This window comes from Leucoraja erinacea, chromosome 7 (assembly GCF_028641065.1).
Source record: "Leucoraja erinacea ecotype New England chromosome 7, Leri_hhj_1, whole genome shotgun sequence".
NCBI lineage: Eukaryota > Metazoa > Chordata > Chondrichthyes > Rajiformes > Rajidae > Leucoraja > Leucoraja erinaceus.
Window position 1 is genome coordinate 20,797,702 of NC_073383.1, and position 17,601 is coordinate 20,815,302.

The 17,601-nt window shown below is 43.8% G+C and overlaps 1 protein-coding gene across 1 annotated transcript in view; it reads left to right on the forward strand.

Annotated features, from left to right (window-relative positions):
* pde11a (phosphodiesterase 11a) overlaps positions 1 to 17,601 on the forward strand; it is a 165,578-nt gene that overhangs the window by 134,624 nt on the left and 13,353 nt on the right. Inside the window, exons 17-18 of the mRNA XM_055637901.1 lie at positions 1,935 to 1,998; positions 4,972 to 5,046. Coding sequence (XP_055493876.1) covers positions 1,935 to 1,998; positions 4,972 to 5,046 — 139 coding nt within the window. The remainder of the gene's footprint in view (positions 1 to 1,934; positions 1,999 to 4,971; positions 5,047 to 17,601) is intronic.

The window sequence follows — 17,601 nt, forward strand, 5'->3', positions numbered from 1 at the left end:
TGCACACTTCAGCATTAAACTCCATGTGCCATCTTTCAGTCCACTCTTCCAACTGGCATAAATCTCTCTGTAGACTTTGAAAATCTACTTAATTATCCACAACCCCTCCTATCTTAGTATCATCTGCATACTTACTAATCCAATTTACCACGCCATCATCCAGATCATTGATGTACATGACAAACAACAGTGGACCCAACACAGATCCCTGTGGCACCCCACTAGTCACTGGCCTCCAACCTGACAAACAACCATCCACCATTACTCTCTGGCATCACCCATTCAGCCACTGTTGAATCCATCTTGCTACTCCACCAATAATACCCAACCATTGAACCTTCTTAACCAACCTTCCATGAGGAACCTTGTCAAAGGCCTTACTGAAGTCCATATATACAACATCCACTGCTTTACCCTCATCAATTTCCCCAGTAACCTCTTCAAAAAATTCAAGAAGATTAGTCAAACATGACCTTCCAGGCACAAATCCATGTTGACTGTTCCTAATCAGACCCTGTTTATCCAGATGCTTATATATATTATCTCTAAGTATCCTTTCCATTAATTTGCCCACCACTGACGTCAAACTAACAGGTCTATAATTGCTAGGTTTACTCTTAGACCCCTTGTTAAACAATGGAACAACATGCGCAGTACGCCAATCCTCCGGCACTATTCCCGTTTATAATGACATTTGAAATATTTCTTTCATAGCCCCTGCTATTTCTACACTAACTTCCCTCAATGTCCTAGGGAATATCCTGTCCGGACCTGGAGACTTATCCACTTTTATATTTCTCAAAAGTGTCAGTACTTCCTCTTCTTTGAATCTCATAGTTTCCATAGCTAATCTACTTGTTTCCCTTACATCACATAATTCAATATCCATCTCCTTGGTGAATACCGAAGAAAATAAATTGTTCAATATCTCCCCCATCTCTTTTGGCTCTGCAGATAGCTGTCCACTCTGACTCTCTAATGGACCAATTTTATCCCTCGTTATCCTTTTGCTATTAATATAGCTGTAGAAACCCTTTTGAATTTACTTTCACCTTACTTGCCAAAGCAACCTCATATCTTCTTTTAGCTTTTCTAATTTCTTTCTTGAGATTCTTTTTACATTCTTGATACTCCACAAGCACCTCATTTACTCCATGCTGCCTATAATTATTGTAGATCTCCCTTTTTTTCTGAACCAAGTGTCCAATTTCCCTTGAAAACCATGGCTCTTTCCTATTTTTACTATTTCTTTTCAACCGAACAGGGACATAAAGATTCTGTACTCTACACCCCTATAAGTGTTGCTACCCCTTTCCCATTTCTCAGTTCCACCCAAATAGCCTCCCTAGACGAGCCCTGAAGAACATGGACAGGTGCTGTTTCGGATTGGGACTCTTCTTCAGACTGATTGTAGTGGTGGCAGGGGGGGGGGGGGGGGGGGGGGGGGTCGGGGGGGGGGGGGGGAAGAAACCTGGAAGAGAGTGGAGCAGATCAGGTCTGGAAGGTAATGGACTGATATGTATGAGGTTGGGGAGGTTGATAAGCAGATGTTTGACCAAGTGCCTATCAAACACAGCACAGGCAACAGTGCCATCACACAGCACTGCTTTGTAAAATCAGACAGCACCAACGTGACACGCTGCTCGCACTGCAGTGAGTGGATGAGGAATTAGCCCACCTCAATGCCCACACATTATTATCATGAGAGAGAGATTGGGGGGTGGGGGGGGGGGCGGGGGGAATAAGCCAATTTCTCCTACTTTAAAATCACTGCAACGATAAATTTAATGAGATACATACATGTGGCAGTGCACAAGCAAACACAGCAAACCATTTAAAAATACATCAGGATGTATCAGTCGTCTGGCTAAAGTTCCACACAGATGTGCAGTGACATAGATGGCTGCTGATGAAAATGTGTATTGTCATTGTAGGTCAATGCTGATGACTGCCTGTGACCTGGGGGCAGTAACAAAGCCATGGGAGATATCGAGACAGGTCAGTGCCTTGCATATACGCGGAGTTTTACTCTGAATTACGTCTTAGCTGCAAACCATACAACCTAGACACATTTTTATTATTTAGAGCATAAAATGTGAACTTAGAGAGCATTTGTAAACCATGTGAAGATTGACAGCAATTTGCAGTCAGGAATCTGCCTTGTATGGAAGACTGGCTACCCCTGTAAGGGATTTGATAAAGTGTGGACTAGGATGCACTGATGCATGGCCTTCCATATAGAACTACTAGTTAGTTGCAGCGTACAGGGTTCTAGCACAGTCTCACTCATTGCAATCTCACTGAACTTCACATAAAAGGCAAGGGTTTTACTTCCCTTTTAAGATATATTTTCCTCTTTCCTTTATTTACTTTAGACTTCAGAGATACAGCACCGAAACAGACCCTTCAACCCACCAAGTCCATGCCGACCAGTGATCATCTCGTACACTAGCACGATCCCACACACTAGCAACAATTTACAATTATTTAACAATTTTTACCAAAGCCAATTAACGTACACGTCTTTGGAATGTGGGAGCACCCAGAGAAAACTCATGTGGTCACAGATGGAACATACATACTCCATACAGACAGCACCCGTGGTCAGGACTCCAGCGTGCCGCCCTAATTGATAGCAATTTCATGTTTTTATTCAGAAATTTATTTGTAACAGTTTTTGTTCCTATTTGTTTTCTATATTTTTGAAATTTTGAATTTAGTGAAAAGATCTCTAACAGCGCGTGACCAGAAGCCTATCAGTGACTGTGGCCCAGTATCCCCTTGTGAAGAAGAGTTCCGATCCGAAACGTCACCTATTTCTTATCTCCATAGATGCTGAGTTACTGCAGCATTTTGTGTCTACCACGTGACTCACTGCATCTGGTGTAAAGGTCACACACATTAGAGCCACTGTGTGTAAGGAGTTACGTGGCAGACAACATCAGGGGCGGAAAACCCGGGGGGTGCAGAGGGGACACGACCCCTCCATGTTTTGAGAGATGGGGGATATCCCCCCCCCCAAGTTTTTGTGATCCAGATTTTAAAATCTGGTGAAATCTCCGCTTTCCGCGAGACAGTGGGTGGGACTGATGTTCGAGGGCGCCGATTGGAGGAGAGAGACGTCGGTCAGCAGGCAATGGGGGCGGGACATGTTTCAGCGCGATGATTGGAGGAGGGAGGAGTGCGGGGGGGGGTGGGACTGAGGATAGAGCGCGGTGATTGGTGGAGGGAGACGTGGCACAGACCTGCGCTTCATCTACAGCCAGGATTGATCCCGGCCGGGTCTCCGGCACTGTCCCGAGTGCCCCCCCCACTGTTGGCCAGAGAGGTCGGCAGCAAAGATCCTCCACTATAGGATCTTTGGTCGGGAATCAGACAGGCCAGTGCAGAGAAAGAGCGCTAAACCCAACTAACTCTGCCTGTCCCGCCAGGTGAGCCTACAACCCTTCCTGGACTTGCGGGAAATATGGCCAGCGCGGAGAAGCAGCGCTGGTGTCCCATCAGTCCAGACAGGGCTGTGGTTAACCCGGTGAGACAGGCAGAGTTGAGCTGCATTTAGCGCGGGATTGAGCCTCCGAAGCCTCGCGTGTGTGTGAGTGTGCGCATGCGCGCGTGGCCGCCAAATAATTGTGTCCCCCATCCCCTCCATGTTTTGATAGCGAGTTCCACTCTTGGACAACACATGGGAAGATGAGAAAATAGGAAAGTGAGGAAGCCATCTTGGCTCTTCACATTGTCTTGTTCCGACATTCAACAAAAGATCATAAGACCCAGGAGCAGAATTAGGCCTTTCAGCCAATTGGGGTCTGTTCTGCCATTTGACCATGACTAATCCATTTTCCCCTCTCTAACCCATTCCTTTGCCTTCTTCCCGTAACATTTGACTACCTTCCTAATCAAGAACCTATAAACTCCACTTTAAAATTACCCAATGGTTTGGCCTGCACACCTGTCTGTGGCAATGAATTCCACAGATTCACCACACTCTGGCTAAAGAAATTCTTCGTCATCATCATTCTAAAGATACGTCCTGTATTCTGAGGCTGTGCCCTCTGGTCCTAGACTCTCCCTCTAGTGAAAATATCCTCTCCACATCCACTCTATCTGGTATCAGCGGTAGAGTTTTTTTCCGGTTTCCTCCTACACTCTGAAGACGTACAGGTTTGTAGGTTAATTGGTGTTGGTAATATTGTAAATTGTCCCTAGTGTATAGGATAGTACTAGACAGAGTGTGGGAGGATTGTTGGTTGGCATGGACTGAGTAGGCCTAAGGGCCTGTTTCCACGCTGTATCTTTAATGTCTAAAGTAATGCTAATCCAGAGTGAATGTCCTACCTGACTCTCCAAAGCCTTTCCACTGTTTACCAGGCACAAGCCAAAGACATGAGGAATTCTCCACTCCTGGAGAGGGTAGCTCCAACATGGTTGGCACAATCCAGAACCAAGCAAGCCATTGACATGCTACTCATTGTCTCCGTCAATACCGCACAGTGTTGCACTGTTCATTATCTACATGCACTTTAGTACATTTTCAAGACTCCAATGACAGTATCTCCAAAACCCATGACTTCCAGGACTTGGAGACATCACCACCTCCCACACTCTCCCAACTTGGAAATACATGAACAGCCCTTCATTATCTCTGGATCTAAATGCTGGAAGTGCCCTAACGAAACAACGTGGAGGGAGTACTGTCATCTCATGGACCAGATTTGTTCAAGAGGGCTGCATATCACCATCTACTAACAAACTAATCAATACTGTGCAGTAGATGTTGCCCTTACAAAACACACATATCTCATAAATGAATAGATGTGTTAGAGTTGTAGCAAATGACTGTGAATGTACAGTGTTCTAACTTGTGTATAATATAGAATCTAGATTGGGTCCAAAAGTGTAGAATCAAATGTAATATGGTAAAGCATTCAAAGAAAATATTTTCTCTTTGAGCAATCCGTGATCATCTTGCAGGTTGCTGAACTGGTGACGAGTGAATTCTTCGAACAAGGAGACAGGGAAAGGTCCGAACTGAAACTCACCCCCTCAGTAAGTGACAGCTCTCTCTCTGCTTGCATGTTTAATCTGTTACAAAGTCTAATGTTCAAAACATTGTTGTCAATTATTGAAAAGTTATGTGCTTTCCTAAATTATTGCAAAATGCAGAACCACAAACGAGGGAATATTATGCAACTGTTTAAATTTGACCTTTTTAAAAAAAAAAAATATTTTTTATTAGAAGCAAGTGTACAAAAATAGAACCACGGCATATAAAATTATACAGTTATTGTACAGCTTCAATTTTAACTTTTTAGCTATAGTTGGAAGAAAAGGAAGGAGAAAAGGGAAGAAAGAGAAAAAGTGAGATGTGCAAAGATAGAACCCCTAGACTATCGACGTGTAGCCAAAGAGTGAATAAATAAAAGAAAGAAATTTGACCTTTGAGCTTCATTTATTTCCAACCATCTGTGCGGTGTGTACAAAGAATTAGACTTGGATTAAGTAAACACTAAACAGTCCTTCATATTTAACGGAGATGGAAACTAGAATGGGAATGAGAAATTGAAACTTTCCCATTCATTGTCATTTTAGCTGTTAATCGTGTAAGATTATTGACAGCACCTTGCGCACATTATTCTGACGTTCATTAGAAGTAATAGCATGAGGAGGCATCACAGGTCCTCAAACCCATTTTCTGATTCAATCATAATCGTTGATCGGCTGATCTCATCTTTGGCCTTGACTCTATTTTCCAATATCCATAGCCCTCCGCGCCTCTGCAATCTATCAACCTATATCGGCCTTGAATATACAATGTATGGAACATGCAATTCTAAAGATTCACAATCCTGAGAAATCTCTCCTCACCTCAGTCTCAAGTGATCAATCTCTTATCCTGAAACCATTCCCATCACATTCTCAAACCAATTGCCCTGTCTTGTTCCCTCATAACTTTAAACGTCTCATTCTTCTAAGCTTCAAATAATATGGACTCAATTTGATTAATGGGCTGTCTCACTTGGGCGACCTAATTGGCGAGTTTAGAAGAGTTTGAAAAAATGACGTTGCAGACCTCCTTCGACTATGTAGAAGACCTCCTTCAACCTCCTTCAACTATGTTGAAGACTAGCTTCGACTAGCTATGACTAACTTCGGGAAAATTGGACACTGAATAGTGGAGAGTGAAGACAACCTCCTTCGATCTCCTTCGACCTCCCTTCGACTATGATGAAGACTATCTATGACTACCCTCGACTATCCTCGATTACCGACGACTAACGTGCCGACCTACTACGACCTACTACGACTAAACCTACGAGTAAAAAAATATCGATTTTTTTCCATGGCGACCTTTTTTTACTCACAGGCATTTTTTAACATATTGATAAAAACGCTGTGACCTAGCTGAGGCCTGGAGTATGCGGAGACTACTCTCAAGCATGAAGGAGAGTTACGAAGACTTCCTACCTCATCGTGTCGACCATGCTGCGAGTATGTCGAGGGCAAACTCGCCAGAACTCGCGGATTAGGTCGCCCAAATGGGACTGGCCCTTTAATACTTCCTCATAAATCAACTCTCCCATCCCAGCAGTGAACCTTCCTGGCACTGTCTCCTATGTCCTTCCTTGTAGAAGCGCTGAAGCAGAACAAGGGAATGTGAAATAGCTTCATATGCAGCTGTCATATTTGGGTCATGGAGTCATATAGTGTAGAAACAGGCCCTTCGGCCCAACTTGCCCACACCGGCTAACATGTCCCACCGCCTAACTAGTCTTGCTGGCCCATATCCCTCTAAACCTATCCTTTTCATGTACCTGAATAAATGTTTCTTAAACGTTGCAATAGTACCTGCCTCAACTACCTCCTCTGGCAGTTCAGTCCATACACTCACCACCCATTGTGTGAAAAAGTCATCCCTCGGGTTCCTATTAAATCGTTCCCTCCTAACCTTAAACCTATGCCCTCTGGTTCTTAACTGGGCGAGAGACTTTGTGTGTCTACCCGATCAATTCATCTGATGATTTTGTTTTCTTCAGATATTATGCCAGATTGCACATAACTCTCCTGCGAACCCTATTATTGTTACATGGTCCTTATCCCCTACTTATATAAGTATATTATTGGCCACCAAGAATGGTTTGTACAAGAGGCAGAGAAATATGAAGGACAGTGCACAATCAGATAACCTATCTTCTCCATCTTATCCTATCTTCTCCATCTTTTTGGGGGATTAAAAGCAATATGATTCAGTGACAGAGTATTAGTGAACAATAATGGGTCATACCGGAAAGTGAACCGCATAGATTGAATCGAGCAGAGAAATACTGTGCTTCTGGTGCGAATACTTCATCAATTTTGTCCTATTGTATACCTCTGTGAAGGTCATTTGGTACAGTGGCTTAAAATGAACTCATATGACGTTTCCCGAGTGATTCGTCATTGCAGATGATTGTGTTGGTTTATCGGCTTGAAATGCTTCTCTCAATACACCCACCCATTTGATTAGTTTAGGTTAGTTACCTAAAATTGGAAAATTCTATGTTTGTACCATTTACCCAAGCAAAATATAAGATGCTGTTCCTCCAATTTGTGTATGAGGAATCAAAAGCCCTCTCATCTGAATCAATCCCCTCGCTGTATCCACCTATCACTTATCCCACTTTGTCCTGCCCCACCTCTCTTCCAGCTTTCTTCCTTACCCCACCACAATCAATCAATCAGACCCAAAACATCACCTATCCATGTTTACCAGGGATGCTGACCGACCCTGCTGAATTACTCCAGCACTTTGTATCTTTTTTTTGTAAATCAACACCTGCAGTTCCTTGTTTCTGCCACTGTCATTGAGAAGTAAAGCCAAAGGGGCAAAATCTTGAGCAATGTTTAGACCCAAGTATGGAGCCGCTCTGAGGAAGGTTTGTTTTGTGCAATGATTTATTTTGCTGAAGCAAGGTGCCACTTCTCTTGAAATGGAGATTTCATTGAGAGCCATAAAAGCTATTGACTCAATGTAGCATTCAGTGGTGCATTTATTCACTGCATGTGGAAGTGTGGAGCAGGTAGAACATTGAACATAACTAATGCAAAATCAATGCTACTAGATTTCATATAATATAAAAGCCCTACATTTTATTTAGTATCTTTTCATGTGGCATCTTGATAAATTCCTTCTGGAAATCCAAATACAGTGAAACTCTGACAAACCGCTATCCCATTGTTCAGAAATGTCAATGGATTGACATTTGGCCCATTGTGCCCCAGCCCTCACTCTCCCATTCACACACTTCAGCCCCTGGTCCCACCCATTAACAAAGTATGGCCCCAGCTCCCACTCTCCCATTCACACACCAGGGCCCCAGCTCCCATTCACACACCACAGTCCTTGTTCCCACCCATTCACACAGGGTCCCCAATTCCCAATCACCCATTCAAGCACTGTGGCCCCCAGTTCCTACTCGCTCATTCAAGCACTGTGGCCCCCAGTTCCTACTCGCTCATTCAAGCACTGTGGCCCCCAGTTCCTACTCGCTCATTCAAACACTGTGGCCCCAGTTCCCCAACTCAATTCAAACTTAGTTTCACTGGAAATGGGTTATTATAACTGTGTAAACACGAAGTAGAGGTGAATTAAAAATGTGTTGGAATATTAACAGGAATAACTTCCAATATTGCAGGAAATCTGCCAGTCTGCCACCAAAGTCCCAAGTTCATAAGTTCTAGCAGCAGATTTAGGTGATTTGGCCCATCAAGTCTACTCCACCATTCAATCATGGGTGATCTATCTTTCCCTCTCAATCCCATTCTCCTGCCTTCTCCCCACAGCCTCTGACACCCAAACAAATCAAGAATGTATCAATTTCCGCCTTAAAAATATCAATTGCCATGTTCACAGCTTCCACGACCACAGCCAAGTGTTCTGAACTTCCAACATTTTACACTAGCTCGATTTAATCTCTCCTGCTGATTACATCCCAAAGGAATTGGAATACATTTGCCAAGTGAGCTTCACTTCCTACATGATCCAAGAGTTCTATTGCATAGTTTAGTTTAGAGATACAGTATGGAAACAGGCTCTTTGGTCCTTCTGAGTCCACGACGACCATACATCACCCATTCACACTAGTTCTATCTTATACATTAGGGACATTTTATAGAAGCCAACTAACCTACCATCCTGCACACCTTTGGACTGTGAGAGGAAACTGGAGCACCCGGAGAAAACCCACACAGTCACGGGGAGAACGTACAAACTCTGTACGGACAGCACCAGGGGTCACGATCAAACCTGGGTATCTGGCGCTGTGAGACGGCAGCTCTAACACTGCGCCACTGTGGCACCCCGAAATGCCAGTATCCAATTTAAGGCTACCCTGCAGAAATATGAAACATTACAACACTTGCCTTGAAGGGAGAATTACATTTACTAAAAAAAAAATCTCAAAGACAAATATATATTAAAAAAGTCAACACGTGGCAGCCTCCGAAACAACTGTGAATGTTGTTCATGTTCCCTTGATCAATGAAACCACATTACAAGGTTGGCATTTGGCCAAAAAGAGTATTTTTAGAATTCATTCAACTAATGGCCTCATTCTGAGGGAGTGCACCCACAGGGCTAAGTGGGGTACCGGTGGAATGGAATACAGAAATTACAAATCTCATAAAATTAATCTCAAACAAACATTAAACCCACATTTGCATTTCCGTATTATTTGAACATAGCAAAATGTCCCAAGGTATTTCACAGCACTAATAACAAGAAACTGAAGATGCTAGTTTATGCCAAAGACAGGCACAAAACGCTGGGGTAACTCAATGGGTCAGGCAGCAAACCTGGAGAACGTACATAGACACCGTTTCAGGTCTGGACCCTTCTCTAGACAGTCTGAAGAAGGGTTCCAGCCTGAAATGTCGCCTATCCACAATTCGCGAAAATTTGACCACACAAAATTTGTCACTGAGCTACAAAGAACTGTTAAACCAAATGACTGTTGCATTCCCTGTCTCCCCTCCCCCATCCTAGTTGTCCTACTAGTTCCACTGTTAGCATCCTTATATCACTTGGGTATCACCTCTCCCCCAGCCAACAATGGGCCTTTATGATCTCCACTCTTCCTTGGTCATCCGCTACCAGCCCTGCTTTGTTCTGGCCTTTTCTTACCTCCAGTTCCCTCCCCCGAAGAAGGATCCTGACCCCAAATGTCACCGATCCTTTTTCCCCAGAGATGCTGCCTGACCCTTTGAGTTACTCCAGCACTTTGTATCTATCTTTGCTATAACCCATCATCTCCAGTTCTTTGTTTCTACAAATGAAAGAATTGTTTGATTATCTTGAAAGCTTTGAAGATAAATCATGTATAACTTGGACAAAATATTTATTACTGAGCAAACAAACAGTGTAAATCAGCATCTAAAGTTCCTTTCTACACACTGTTGTTTCTGACGGATGCCCTGAGTACCTACACAATGATTAGTGTAGCTGGTCGTTTGCTCTGTGGGAAGGAGGCAATACACCATAATCCCTGCGCTATAGGGAGAGGTTGGGTAAGCTGGGACATTATTCCTTGCAGCGCAGGAGGCTAAAGTGTGATCTTCAATGATTCAATGGTTCTTTATTATCATTTGTACTGAGGTACAGTGAAATTATGTTTTTATATACAGTTCATCTTCTAAAGGTGAGTAAAATCATGAGGGGGATAGATAGGGTGAATGCACAATATTTTACCCAGAGTGGAGGAATGGAGAACCAGATGAGATAGGTTTAAGATGAGAGGAGAAAGATTTAATAGGAACCCTGCGGACAACTTTTTAAACAGTGGGTGCTGGGTTTATGGAAAGAGCTGCAATAGAAAGTACTTGTGTCAGGTACTATAACAACATTTAAAAGACATTTGAACAGGTATATGGATAGAAAAGGCATATGGGCCCAAATGCAGGTAAGTGGGGGGAGGCAGAGGCAGATTAAGGTGCAGAACTGTTGCTATTTGGACATTTGGGTTATACTCAATGGGAATGTAGTTGATGACGTCTTCTTGGATGTGCTGGGCTGTGCAAGGGGCTCTCATTCTGTTTCTCCATCTCTGCTGCTCAGTGTAACTAGAGTCAGCGTAACTCAGCACGGAAACAGGCCCTTTGTCCCAACTTGCCCATGCCAACCATGATGCCCCACCTACACTGGTCCCACCTGCCTGCGTTTGGCTCACATTCCTCTAAACCTTCCCTACCCAACTGGTGGCAAAAGATGTCTCATGACAACTGAAGATCATCACAAGCCTTGGCCCTCACTCTCAGAACAATCCAGGCACAACAACACCAACAACTTACATTTACAAGAGTAACAATCCCAAGTGTTCCCCTTGAGGTTGTCCAGCCAGAATAATTGTCAGCTCATTAGGACACAAAATGCTGGAGTAACTGAGCTGGTCAGGCACTCCACCACTTTGTGTCCTTTTGTTTATTAGCCAGTATCTGCAGTTCTATATTTCTGCAATATTGTTAGCTCATATTTACATCAAACAAGTTTACTTCTGGTAAACAAATTATCTTTATCTTCTGCTGAATGAGAATTGGAACTACATTTTCCTGATCCTGAAAAAAGACACTTAGTGCTGGAGTAACTCAGCGGGTCAGGCAGCATCTCTGGATTGGTGACGTTTCGGGTCGGCAACCTTCTTCAGACTGATTGTATTGGGGGGAGGTGGAGGAAGCGGGTGGAGAGAAAAGTGGAAGAGAGGTGGGGCAGGGCAAAGTGTGGGAAGTAATAGGTGAAGGGAAGGGGGGGGGGGGGGGGGTGGTTGATTGGCAAATCATTAGACAAAGGCCAGAGATGAAACAAACAGGTGTGAGACAGGGATTGAAGTGTTGCGAATTGTGAAGCTGGAGGAAGGAAAACGGGGAGGGAGGGAGAGGGGAGAAATAGGTGCAAATCCAGGTGGCACACAGGGATGAGGGAGGGAGAAATGATGTGGGGGAGAAAGAAGAGGGTGAGAAAGGGTGTTGTTAGAGGTTATATCAAATTGGAGAATTCAATATTCATAGTTCCTAAACCTCCTGAAAATGTGCTCCACACATGATCCAGTTCCCGTGTATCGGGACTTTTCCAGTTAGGATCAACTGCCTCGTATTAATCATCACCTCATAAATAACAAGCCCTCGTTCTCATGGGATCATTTGATTTCCAGTCGTGATTAACTTGTCATAATTTTCCTTATATCATATGTGGTCAAAATTAATTAAACATTAGGATTAGTTCTGATTATGCAAGGAGAATTGCCTGTGACAATTTAATGAAAGGTGGGAAAAAGGGAACATTGAAGATAACTATTGTGTGTCGATCGTATATTCTACCCTATCAGCATCTCAAGGCTGCCTCATTTTCTGACTGCCACTTCACTGATGCTTTTGTGTTTATAGTGGAAACTATCTGTGAGCCAGTCGAGCTGAGTTGTCTATCACGATCTCCAAATTCATGATAGACACAAAAAGCTGGAGACCTGAAACGTCACCTATTCCTTCTCACCAGAGATGCCGTCTGACTCTAGCTTTTTGTGTCAATCTTTAGTTTAACTCAGCATCTGCAGTTTCCTTCCTACACATCTCCAAATTCAAGTGTGTAGGAAGTTAGATGCTGGTTTACATTGAAGATAGACACAAGATGCTGGAGTAATTCAGTGGGACTGGCAGCACAAAGTCAAGCATGTTTGAAGTCTGCAACGTATCAACCAACAGCCTGTGGTTGAAACCATGATTCATAGTTAAATTCAAATAACCTTGGAAAAGCTTCCATAGGAATACAAACAGAGACTGGATGCTGTGGGGAATTGAGTGATATTTGAGACCATCACACAGGCAACTGAATGGTTCTCTCATCAGCTAGAGTGTGGTCCTGATCTCTCATCCACCTCATTGGAAACCTTATCTTTAATCGGACTTTTCGCTGACCATCCCTTTTCCAAATGTACATTAGAACTTCTCACAATAATTTCCCTCTCATGGATGCGAGGCTTAATGGCCCATAATTACCTGGTCCATCCCAGCTGTTCTTCTTAAATAAAGCAACAGCATTAGCTACCCGGCATCTTCAGGCACCACCCCTGTGGATAATGAAGATGCACAGATCTCCATCAGAGCCCCAGCTTTCTCCTTCCTGGTTTCCCAAAGCAATCTGGAATGGATACACAGGTTGTGAGGGTGGTCAAAACGATCTTCGGCACATTAGCCTTCATCTGTCAGAGTATTGAGTATAAAAGTTGGGAAGTCGTGTTGCAGTTGGATAAGACATGGGTGAGGGCGCATTTAGAATATTATGTTCAGTTTTGGTCACGTTATAGGAAAGATGTTGTCAAGCTGGAAAGGGTGCAGGGAAGATTTACGAGGATGTTGCCAGGACACCACGGCCTGAGATGTAGGACTTTATTCCTTGGAGCGCATGAGGATGAGGGCTGATCTTATAGTGTGTAAAAAATCATAATGGAATATATCGGGCCTTTTGGCACGGAGTCTTTTGCCAGTCCTCCTCCATTTCCCACCCGTTCGGGACCTCACCCTCCAAGCCCGTGAAAAGGTCCAGGTTAAGGACAAGGTACAATTTCCAGGTAGTCCCAGTCGGCCCTCTCAATGCCGCAGGCCGTCCTCCCTCCACGTGCACTGTAAGCACCGCACATCCCCTCCAGGGTTGGTGTAAGTCCGCATACCGGTGGCCGCGTAGAATAGATGGCCCGATTGCCTGCACGGAAGTCTTCTTCCAGTCCCCCCACGAGTAGGGGAATCGAGAATCAGAGGACATAGGTTTAAGATGAGGGGGGAAAGATTTAATAGGAACCTGAGGAACCAGAGCACCAGGAAGAACCGGAGCACCTGAAGGAAATCCATATGGGTGCAGGGAGAACATGGAAATTCCACACAGACAGCACAGTTATGATCAGTCCCGGGTCTCTGAAATTCTGGAAAGTTTCCTGATTTTTGTTTGTGAAGACAGACACAAAATATCGATTTAGTTTTACTGCCATTTCCTTAACCCCCAATATAGTTTCTCATGCCCTGTGCAGTCCTGGCCACCCATCCCCCCCCAGCCCCCCTCTCATATACCTCATTGGAGACCTTTCAACTATCTATAATTGGATTTTACCTTGCACTTACGAGGATGTTGCCAAGACTCGAGGGCCTGAGCTATAGGGTGGTTGAACAAGCTAGGACTTTATTCCTTGGAGTGCAGGAGGACGAGGGGATATCTTTTAGAAGTGTATAAGAACATTAGAAGAATAGATAAGGTAAAGGCACAGAGTTTACCCAGAGTATGGGAATCACAAAGCAGAGGATATAGGTTTAAGGTGAGGGGGGAAGGGTTAATAGGAACCTGAGGGGTAACTTTTTTACACAAAGGGTGATAGGTGTATGGAACGAGCTGCCGGAGGAAGTAGTTGAGGCCAGGTACTAATCACGTTTAATGATAATTCGGACAAATACATGGATAGGATAGGTTTAGAGCGATACAGGCCAAACGCAAGCAGGTGGGACTAGTGTAGACGGGGCATGTTGGTCAGCGTGCGCAAGTTGGGCCGAAAGGCCTGTTTCCGTGCTGTATGATTCTATGACTCTAAATGTTGTACCCTTTATCTATATCCGTGCACAGCTTAATTGTATATAGTCCTTCTTTGACTAGAAAGCATGCAAAGTAAAGCTTTTCACTCCCTCTGTACACGTGACAACTATACTAAACTTATACCATCTTTAACTCTGTTTGATGGTCACAGCTACCCATTGTGTATTTTTTTGCCTTACAAAAGCAATTTATATATGACTTGCAAACTTTGTAATAGTTCCTGACTTGCTAGCTATTACTCTTTTATGGTCATATTTAATGTTGTTTCCCAATGCACCATAGCTTCTCAGACCTCATGCATTTGTAATTTGCTTCATTTAGATTGAAGACCATGTAATCCTGTGTTTAAACTCTCTGGTTATCAGCATTCTTCCCATGCTACCGACTACCACAGACTTGTTTTTTGTTATTCTCTTAATTACCAGCTTGAGGTAGAGCGAGCCAAACTTCAATAGTTTCTTCTTCCTTTGAGTGCTAGGGTTCTGTGTTTAGTGTCATTCATCCATTTTCAGCAGCTGCTTTGAAGAATTTCTTCAATCCACCAAGTTCACCTTCTGGAAACGTGTGTGGTTGTCGTGACTACCTTTGATGCCAGTTGCATATTGAGCGGTGGCTGTGAGTCAGGCTTGTAGAGCCGGCAAGGCCGGTCTTGCAGCAACCCAGCAATATCAGAAATTGGGTATACATTGCGTTGCCAGTTTACAACTAACACAAAAAAAAGACACAATGTGCTGCAGTAACTCAGAGGTTCTGAAAAAACAAGCGCAGATATTCAATCTCTATCCATAACTAATATCCTCCATTCTGGGTAACATCCTGGTGAAGTCACAAGAAATTGTAGATGCTGGAATCTTGAGCAAAACACAATCAAGGACCAGTCTCTCCCCGGTCACTCCCTTTTCTCCCCTCTCCCATTGGGTAAGACGTGCAGAAATTTGAAAGCACATACCTCCAGATTCAGGAACAGTTTCATCTTAGCTGTTATCATGTAACTGATAACTCCTCATCAACTAGAGTCGGTCCTGACCTCCCACCCACCTCCTTGGAGATCTCAGAACTATCCTTAATTGGGCTTGCTATATCATGCAGTGAATCTTGTACCCTTTATCTGTGCACTGTGGATGACTTGATTGTAATCATGTGTAGCCTTTTCTTTGACTGGATAGCATGCAAACACACTTTTTCACTGTACCTCAGTACCCGTGACAATAATAAACTAAACTAAACTTATACTAAATTAAACAAGAAAGTGCTGGAGGAACTCAGTGGGGCAGGCAGCATTTGTGGACAGAATGGACAGGTGACATTTTGGGTTGCAACCCTTCTTCAAGTCTGAGCAAGGGAGCCATTCCGAAAAGTTGTATCCCCACTACTTCCCCAGATGCTACCGGACCCACTGAGTTCCTCCAATCTTACTCAACACTCTGGTGAATTTTCTCAGCACTTACAGTGGTACAATCACTGCCTACCTGTAATGTGGTGACCTGAACTACACACAATATTCCAGTGCAGTCTAACCAGTGTTCTGTATATTTACAACAGAAGGGCCCAACGTTTATATTCCATGCCCTTGTGAAGGCACGCATGCCATTAGCCTTCTATGTTACTTTATCGACCCATATTACTACTTTCAGGGAACTATGGACATGAACGCCAAGCTCCCTCTGTTCATCTGCACTCCTTAACACCCAACCATTTACTGTAGATGTAATCCGTTATTTGACCTCCCAAAGTGCATCGGCTTGCACTGTTTTAGAGATACAACATGGAAACAGCCCATAGGGCCACCAAGCCCACACCGACCAGAGATCCCCGCACATCAACACTACCCTACACATACTAGGGCTCATTTTACCTTTACATCAAGCCAATGAACCTACAAACCTGTACGTGTTTGGAGTGTAGGAGGAAACTGAAGAACTCTGAGAAAATCCACGCAGGTCACGGGGAGAATGTACAAACTCCGTGCAGACAAGCACCCATTGTCAGGATCGAACCTCCGTCTCTGGTGCTGTAAGGCAGTAGCTCTACCGCTGTGCCATCGTGCCACCACTGGTCAGGATTAAATTCCATCCATCAATACTCTGCCCAACTTTCCTACTGATCTAGATACCAATGTAGAGAACCTTGCTCTCGATACACAACACTGCCAACTCTCACCCCTAATCTGCAATCTACAGAACTATCATCTACATGCTCAATTGCTATACAATGCATTAATATCTTGTAAAAAAACTTATCTGTGCAAATGTTGCTTAAACTGATTGTAATCGGTGTGTAGCCTTTTCTTTGAATGGATAGCATGCAAACACACTTTTTCACTGTACCTCAGTACCCGTGACAATAATAAACTAAACTAAACTTATACTAAATTAAGCAAGAAAGTGCTGGAGGAACTCAGTGGGTCAGGCAGCATTTGTGGACAGAATGGACAGGTGACATTTTGGGTTGCAACCCTTCTTCAAGTCTGAGCAAGGGAGCCGATCGGAAAAGTTGTATCCCCACTACTTCCCCAGATGCTACCAGACCCACTGAGTTCCTCCAATCTTACTCAATACTCTGGTGAATTTTCTCAGCACTTACAGTGGTACAAGCACTGCCTTCCTGTAATGTGGTGACCTGAACTACACACAATATTCCAGTACAGTCTAACCAGTGTTCTGTATATTTACAACAGAAGGGCCCAAAGTTTATATTCCATGCCCTTGTGAAGGCACGCATGCCATTTGCCTTCTATGTTACTTTATCAACCCATATTACCACTTTCAGGGAACTATGGACATGAACGCCAAGCTCCCTCTGTTCATCTGCACTCCTTAACACCCAACCATTTACTGTAGATGTAATCCGTTATTTGACCTCCCAAAGTGCATCGGCTTGCACTGTTTTAGAGATACAACATGGAAACAGGCCCATAGGGCCACCAAGCCCACACCGACCAGAGATCCCCGCACATCAACACTACCCTACACATACTAGGGCTCATTTTACCTTTACATCAA